We start from the raw sequence: 8774 nt of genomic DNA, 5'->3' as shown, positions 1-8774 counted from the left end.
ATTTATTTATATACATATCTATATATGGGCTAACCCTATTATATTTTGAGCCAAGAATATGTAGAGCAAAAAAACAAAACAGAAATTTAGTCAACAACATTTTATTAAGTAGTCGAGGGTTATTAATGCACATGAAATACAATATGTTTGGGGGAAATGTAAGCTTAGAATTAAAGGATGTGTGTTTTCACTTCGATGTTAGATACTACACAACCTAATTTCTTATATGGAAACCTTAAATACAAACAGAAGATCATTAGTTTCATTTCACCTGTAACCTACATACCAATGTAGGTTAGTCTACAACATCTCTTTTAACTCATGTCTTTGAACTCAATGTATATTTATATTCTAAATCAAACAATGTCTTACAATATGGGTGGATGCCATTTTCTACATTTAACATAGGCTGGCTTCTAAATGAGCTACGCTTGTTTAGAGTAAATGGGAAGGTTCTGACTCTAAGGGGATCTAAAATATGTAACCAGTGTTGGAAAGATAACGTTGCTGACAAAGGGAAGACACTTGAGCCTGCAGTTTTCCCAGGTACAAAAGTCACACGACAGAGTCCAGGTAACTATAAAGCTCCAACAACACTCCTATTTCAAGCCTATTTCATGGGATAGTAAGTGCACTAAATACAGAAACAAACACGCATACATACCTCTTGTCCCATATTGAATATAAGGAATTGTTGATGTGTTTTCATTGTGTATATGGAGACAAAATGCAAGTGATGTGTATCCCATAATTGAAAAAAAGAACAATGTATGCCAACATATAGGCCTACATAGATGTTTGTGGACATATTTTTCTCAATAACTTTTTTTTCTTCAAATATATGTAAAAGCATTTTCAAAGCAAACAAACAGAAGCAGGAAAGTGAAAAAAAAGCCATACAATTTTTGAGAATACATACATCAATATCAAAATATCAGCAAGCCAACAAAACCAGCTAAATATGGTGTATTGCTGTACTCTCTAAACATGTTGCAGTTAGCTCATACTGCGGGATATGTGTTTTCCCAATAATAGGAAGACAAATAGTAAAGGGTGTGACAAAATAGAAAATATCCACTGATAAAAGCAGTGCTAAACTATCATATTGCAACACCAAAGCTTGTTAGGTAAACATTTTCAATGTGACGTAGTCAATGAAACGAATAACAAGCAACTGATAAAATGATGTTTGTGCCACAGCTCAACCCTCCTGGAGGAAGTGCTACCATTTCCTCACATCCAGTCATTGTAAAGGTGCCAACTCGCTTGCTAGCACAGCTCTTGTGTCCAAGTTATGGACAGTTCAATTAGGGTCAGAGGACCATCAGTGCTTCTATAACTTCCCTTCTCCAGTAGTCCAACCTGGATATATGGGGAACGCCCATCCTACTACAGACAGACACATGCATAATTCCCCCCCTCCCCCCTTCCTGAATAAACCCCATTGGTGGATTCAAGCTGGCGGTATTCAGTACAAAATTGTTATGTTTAAATGTAAAGTCTATGGTGCCACCACCTTGTGATAACACCTGGGATATAGATACATGTTTCTAACATAAATCATGTTGCTTATTGTTATAGTTGGATGCAATCCAAAAATCATTTGGGATTATCGGATTGTAGTAGGATGACAATGTGGCAGAATGAACCAGTGGACTGCCTGAGCAGGACCAGATCTTTGCAGCAGTCCTTAAGGTAGAGTGGCAAGAAAAGCACCCATAATGCATCACACTAGAAGGTTCTCACCCCTCCCCTCTTCCCATAATGCTAACCGAATGCTACCTAGGTAATATACACAATATAAAATAGACTTATAACCTGTCAACGAGCTCTCCTTTATCAGTAAGCAAGCTATTATTTAATATGGACATACACAGTACATACAACTGTGGATTCAAGTATCTGCTTCAAAGTTTTTGAGTCAAAATAGCATATTCGGATTGCACTCAATAGGCTTTTCGATAAATTAAATTCATTTAATAGAACTTAGATATTTTACATCTCTCAACTATCATCTGTTAGAGATCAGTTATGGCTTTGTATGTACGGTCACGTTGGATCAGATAACTACAAATAGTTGAACAAGCCTCTCATTACCAATCCAAATAAATGTTTTAAACTCTAGTTTAGATTTATAAGCGGACAGCCTTTCTTCTGCACCTTACAGCCACTGCATTAGGTTGCATTACTCTAGGAGTGCAAAAATACAAAAAAGGAAGCGGGTGGGGTTAAGGGTTAAAGTGCAAGAAAATCGTTTTTACCAACCAGGAATTGATTTATAATATACATAATATTTGAATATTTTGCAAATCGTTATTTTGTCTCATAAAATATTATGAACCTCAACCACTCTACAAAAGATAATAGCAACTCTTTGATTTAAGCAAAAGGACAAGTAGCCAAGGGCATTAAGCCGCACATAAAATGGTGGCATCTCATTTGATTGTGCTGCAATGGTGCAACAGGCCTTTCTCATGATTGCTTCTTCTATCTGTATTTCTATTTCCAACCACTCTTGGACCATAAACATACAATTTATATTAGGTATAGTCAGTCAAATAATATATTAATGTAATTTTAACATACTCTAATGCTGCAATCCTTGCTGGGGGACGTCTTAAACGCTTTAGCTTCATCCACCAGAACCATGAAACAAAGCCAGAAACTCATGGTCATCACTGTAACGCCAGATACGGTTCACGTTGTGAGTTAAAATGTCATTCCAAACATGTATGTCATTGAAGTAAAATAAAAATCTGACAAACCAAAAAAGAAAGCATAGCAACAAAGGATGATAAGATGATTAACAACTCACAACAGGCTTACATTAACTTGACATTTGGTTGTTAGAAATCATAAGAAATAAAATGCAAAAGCTAAAATAATGGGAAGGAGCTCCAAGTAAAACAAGATCTATACAACATTGCACTGAGCACACACGCAAATTAATTCAGATTGCTTACGATCTAATTTGACCTGTTTGCTTCGAAAAAGGATAGATGGCATCATTGCTTTGAGTATATAGATATATAAGTATAGATATTGTTTTATGTACACTACAGTATATCTGGACAAAGGGGAAAACACTGAGTAAATGATCTCACCATGCTAATAGAATATCCTGTTAAAAATCTCTCAACAACACAACAACCTAAAGACCTGTAGATAGAATTACACTCACTTAATTTGGAACACTATTTTAGTAAAAAAAGAGAAAGAAAAAAACTATTAATGTAGAAATTAGTAATTTGTCATTGATTACAATCAACATTGGTTGTGAGCAGAACAAATTAAACATGTCCCTTTGAATGGAGGCTGGAAATGGAATGGATAAACAAAAGAAAACACTATGGTTAAGTTTGTTTATACTATAGTAATTGTTTAAAACTAATTCTCAGTCCCGATGTAATGATTTACTCCTTGTTGGTTGATCTAGTGTTCTTCTCCGTGCCGTGTCCTTGTGGCATTTGCAGGGTCTTTAAAATTCCTGTTAAAGTATAAACGGTCGGCAATCCGCTTAAAAAGCAGTACTACTCTAAGGAAAGCCTTTTGGATTTACCCCGTTTGGTGGCGTAACCATTGGCTTGTCTGTTGTCCAGTGGACTCTCACTGTCCGTGGGGCTCGGCGTGTCGGTGAGGGTGTGTGTAACGTCCAGGGGAGGGCTCAGCTGGGAGTTTGGAGTGGTACTACTCAGTGGCGTCGGAGGAGTCTCTGCCTCGCCCGGCTCCGCCACAGGAGGGCGCTCTTTGGGCTTGCGGCCTCTTTTCTTCCCCGGGGCGGTGCCGTTTTTCACCTCTGCTTTGACATCGTCGCTGTTCTCCAGCGCTTTAGCCTTGCTGCTGCTGCTGCTGCTGCTGCTGGTGCTGCTGCTGCTAGTGCTGACCACATGGCTGGCCGCCGCTCGGAACCAGTTCTGAGGCCAAACCAAAACCAAACACACGGTGAGGTGATGTTGAAGGAGTGTGAAGTAGCACGCGTTTAATACTAGACACAGCATATCAACACTTTATCTTTCTACCATATTTCACCGCCACTATGTCTGGAGGTGTTACAAGCAAAAGTCAACTGTGTTGAAATGTTTTACCAACTGAGAAATATCATTCGGTATAGCATTGGATCGAGCTAAGGAGCTAACTGCCTCCTAACTGGAGAGTTAATAAACACAGCAGCAGTCGATGAGTTGTGAGCCCACCTGTGAGTGTGTCTTGCTGATGTGGTATTTGACACCGCTCTCTGAGCTGAACTCCTTCTGACAGATTAGACAGGTGTACTTGCCCATTTCACCACCTCCCTGCAATATACACACAGACAGCACACACACACACACACACACACACACACACACACACACACACACACACACACACACACACACACACACACACACACACACACACACACACACACACACACACACACACACACACACACACACACAGATTCGTCATAATTACATTTTGGCAATACAAAAATATGGTAATCAATTCTTGAAATTGGTTTTCATCTGACAATCATCCATTGTCCAATCCTTGCCATTATTTTGCCTGTTAGTCAGATAGTCAGATATCTAATCTCTGTAAAGGGACAACTATGGACTGTAATGGAAATGGGAGAAATTATTTATTGCAATAATTTCTTGTTATGGAGACTGATAAGAGATATGTTCATACCTGGATGCAGTTTGCTAGATGGGCTTTGAGTCCTGACACACTGGAGTACACCGCTTCACAACTCTAATCCCCCCAGGAAAGAAGGTATCAATAAACAAACAACGATAAATCCAGAAACCCTTCCCTGAACATTGTTCATATTAGTAGGTGCTTTCAATCAAATGAACAAACAGTGAATTCAGATACAGGTCATTAATAACACATGCCTACAGGTAGACTGCTGGCCTAAGGGTTTGAACCCAAAACCTTTTGGCTGGGAGTCAAACACTGTAACAGCTAGAGGTAATCTATGAATTTATTAAACTTAAACAGTTATTAAAATTAAACAGTTTAGGGTTCACAAATTGGCTAATTCATCTGTCGCTGAACATGCTGCCGCAGTGAACACAGTCTGTTTCTTACTCCATTGCTGCAGCTGATGAAGCCCTTCTCCTTGACTTCATTCTTCCACGTCTCCAGCAGCTCAGAGCTGAAGTTGGGGAGGCCCGGGCGGGTGTAGTTTAGCTAATGGAGCAGCAGAAAAAGGACAAAACATTAGTTAAAAGTGTCCGGGCAGTGCTGTGAATCAGAGAAAGAAAAGTTCAAGAGGAGAGTAAGAAAAAAGACTGGAATGTGTCGGTTGACATCAAACACAAGGACAACATTTTTGATACAATTTTTGGGTGTTGTGTTTGAATGTGCTGTCTTTCATGTCCAGACCGGCTTTGATGCAGTCCATCCGCTGTATGTTGAGAGCGTCAGAGTGCGTTAGTGCGTGCTTGTGTTTCTGTGATGCTTGTTTTGATGTTCAAACGGCGGCCAGGTGGCTGCTGGTCCTTTAAACGCGCTCCTCCAGCGGTCTGCACCGGCGGCGAGCGTCTATAATATCCTGTGTGGGTGGCGTGGTCGGTGACATCTGCGGCGGCGGCGGCGGCGGCCCCACTCACCCGCTTGCTGTCGGGCACCAGGTCGTCCTTGATGCGGCGCTTGGTGCCCCAGTCCCGGGCCAGCTCGTCCTCGGCGATCTCCTGCAGGTGGAAGACCGCCACCTGGGCCGACCGGCGCCGCACCCTGCCGCTGGGCGTCCGATCAAAGTCCTCCCCCAGGCTCTCGCTCGGCGCCGCTTCTGCCCTGTCTGGCTCCTTCTCTCTGGCTCCTTCACCTTCCCTGCTCCCCCACTCCTCCTTGTGCCGGGCGGGGGCTGCTTTCTCCTGCCACTCCTTCCGCTCGGCCTGCTCCTTCCGGCCCGCGGGCGGGGTCTCTTCAGGGATCACCTGGAGGAGAGACGCACAAGCACAACGTGTTGAGTTCATCCACAGGGCTCCTCACAACACAGTCTATATATATTGTGTTTTTGGTTTTGCTGTTTTTCTGAAATGAACATATTTGTTTCTCATTAATGATTTACTGTACTACTTTAATAGCTTTTTTAAACGAGTAAACACCAGGATATGAAAAGTGAATTTCCCCCCTTGCTAGAAGAAATTGACATTATTCTCATAAATGCTAACGGATATAAAAATATTTTATTAGATTCTGGCAGGCTTAACATATCCATCATAAGTTGTTCCCCCTCTCCCTCGTATAACACACAGCTGGCTTGCCTGTTTTGTCACTTTTGCATGACACATTAAATCCCAGAATGATTGGGCCCAAGTTTCTTCCCACGCTCATTACCTGTTTCACTTGATAACATGTCGTATTAAGGCGGGGAGCGGGATAAGTGGTTAGTGCTCAGACTCCCAGACAAAAGTACCTGTGGGGATGCTCGAGTAAGATGCCTAAGCCCGATCTGCTGATTAATGTGAATCGCTTTGGATGAAAGTGCAATAACCGCAAATAGTTCAAAATGTTTCACTTGATAAAATATTCAGATTGAGGTCATATTACAGACGTACGATAAGGTCTGAATGGCATTACATAGGGCTTTATAGGTTGGGTAGGCAATTTTCTTTCAGAAGCATGTTTTGCCATATTCGCAGAAATCCTCTTTTCATCCCCGACTGCAATCAATAAATCGAATGCTCTGACAAAATAAAAATGAATCCATTATCCTCATTGCGCATGACCGGAGTCCTCGACAAGCTAGGCAGACCTACTGCTAAAGCTAGCAAACTCTTTTTTTGTGTGTGTTTTGGGGGAGTGACTTTGGAGGGAGGCCTGAAGTGAGGGATACATTCATAATCCAGCTCTTTCTGGCTGGTTTCTCCAAACGGCATACCCTATCTTTAAGTATGTAGTACGAAACATGAAACTCTAATGCTTAAGGCCGTGCGTCACAACGCTCCGTCTTACCCTCTCTTTGCCTGTGTTGTTGTTGGTGTCGGTGGTGCTGTCGTCGTCGTCGTTATTGTTGTTGTTCTGGCTGTTTGCAGCGGCGGCGGGTGGGTGTTCGGTGCGTATGTGGTAGTCCCTGCCGGCTTTGGAGCGGTAGGTCTTCCCACAGTGCTGGCACAGGAACACAGGCTTCTGCTCCTCCGAGAGGTCCCGGCCACACCGCTTCTGGTGGTACTGGTAGCCCATCAGACTGGAGAAGTGTGCCGAGCAGCCCTGTTGGGGTTGTTATGGTTGTGTGTGTGTGTGTGTGTGTGTGTGTGTGTGTGTGTGTGTGTGTGTGTGTGTGTGTGTGTGTGTGTGTGTGTGTGTGTGTGTGTGTGTGTGTGTGTGTGTGTGTGTGTGTGTGTGTGTGTCAGAAATCAAGACGACAGATGAAAATACACTTTAGACAGGGATCTGGGTAAGTGGAGCACGGCATGGTTTTTAATGGAACACAACCGTCATCATATCTAGTCGACAGTTTTTTTCTGCAGTCGTTGTTAAAATCCCAGACAAGCGGCATGGCGGCCGAGGAAAGGTGAGTATTCCACTGCTGCCTACTCCTATCTGTCTCTCTGCTTTCTCACACTGAGGTGTAATCGTAGAAAGCAGAGTGGTGATGTGGGTTTGGGCAAAGGCTGAAAGGGAAATGGAAAGGGTGATGTGTGGAATGGAGGGAATGAGATGAGGGCAGGGGGAGGAGCTGAAGAAAGACTAGGGAAACGCTGGAATGACGGGAAAGGAAAAGAGAAGGAGTGAAAAAGCAGATTAATGGAAAAATGGGCAGGGAAATAGTGGACGAGTGCGTGAGAGAGAGAGAGAGAGAGAGAGAGAGAGAGAGAGAGAGAGAGAGAGAGAGAGAGAGAGAGAGAGAGAGAGAGAGAGAGGGGGGGATTAGAGCAGGGATGAAGTGTGCATACCTCACTAGGACACTTGATTCGGCCCATCTGTTTGAGCACTCGCCGCAGCCTCTCTCTCTCCTCTTGCTCGTCCCTCGTCTGGCCTTCGCTCCCCGAGGGCTAGGAGAGGAGGACAAACACAGCGTCGCACACGCTAATTCCATTATCACGCACACACCCCCTCCCTCCTGACTTAGAAAGAGAGGCAACGGGGTGAAATATAAAGCAAAGTGAGGTGCTCAATGTGTTTTCCATCACACGCAACTCCCAGCGAGCTCATGATCATTAAGTGGTTTCATGGCGAGGCAGTTACTCAAGGCATGTTTATGACAACTGTCAAACTCGTGTTTTCACTGGGCTGTCGGTTAGGTGCCAAACCCCAGCCGAGAGCAGAACAGCAGATGGCAGGCACGGCTGCCAGGCAGAAGAAGAAAAGAGACAAGAGAGAGAGCAGAGGAATGCAGGGAAGAACGGGGAACGTTGACTATCACTTCAGGTATTTTTATGTAATCTGTTATCGCACCGCGGAGGATTTTTTTTTGATCCCCAAGTACTGTTGAGGTAAGATGGGAGCTTTAGCGGAATAAATCTGTGGTGAAAAGGAAAAGGGTGTCATACTCTCTTGCCTTCGGGCAAGAGAACACACACACACACACACACACACACACACTCATGGACACACACACACACACATTCGCTTCCCTGCTTTGATTTATCTTGGCAGGTGAAAAACACATGGAACTGCATCGGCATGTACTTGTAATGCCTCCATCAGAGAAAAACAGGAGACACACAGGGGAGAGACACAGACGCAATCACAGAGAGGATATAAAATAGGGGGAGGTGGAAGCAAGGGAACAGTTGCTGTTATCAGCTATTCTGGTGCACAGCCCAACTATACTCAAAAAC

General features: G+C 43.3%; 1 protein-coding gene across 4 annotated transcripts in view; it reads right to left on the bottom strand.

Moving 5' to 3' along the window:
• Positions 1 to 119: 119 nt before the first annotated feature.
• znf512b (zinc finger protein 512B) overlaps positions 120 to 8774 on the bottom strand; it is a 30505-nt gene continuing 21850 nt past the window's right edge. For all 4 annotated transcript variants that reach the window (XM_084479710.1, XM_084479709.1, XM_084479711.1 and 1 more), the window contains 7 exons: positions 7887 to 7985; positions 6946 to 7200; positions 5598 to 5924; positions 5074 to 5175; positions 4672 to 4734; positions 4194 to 4292; positions 120 to 3914 (listed from right to left, as the gene is read on the bottom strand). In XM_084479710.1, coding sequence (XP_084335836.1) covers positions 3531 to 3914; positions 4194 to 4292; positions 4672 to 4734; positions 5074 to 5175; positions 5598 to 5924; positions 6946 to 7200; positions 7887 to 7985 — 1329 coding nt within the window. In that variant the 3' untranslated portion in view covers positions 120 to 3530. The remainder of the gene's footprint in view (positions 3915 to 4193; positions 4293 to 4671; positions 4735 to 5073; positions 5176 to 5597; positions 5925 to 6945; positions 7201 to 7886; positions 7986 to 8774) is intronic.

The sequence above is a fragment of the Micromesistius poutassou genome, assembly GCF_964030765.1.
Source record: "Micromesistius poutassou genome assembly, chromosome: 15".
Classification (NCBI taxonomy): domain Eukaryota; kingdom Metazoa; phylum Chordata; class Actinopteri; order Gadiformes; family Gadidae; genus Micromesistius; species Micromesistius poutassou.
The sequence above is the reverse complement of the archived record's forward strand: the minus strand, read 5'-3'. Positions and strand labels throughout refer to the sequence as shown.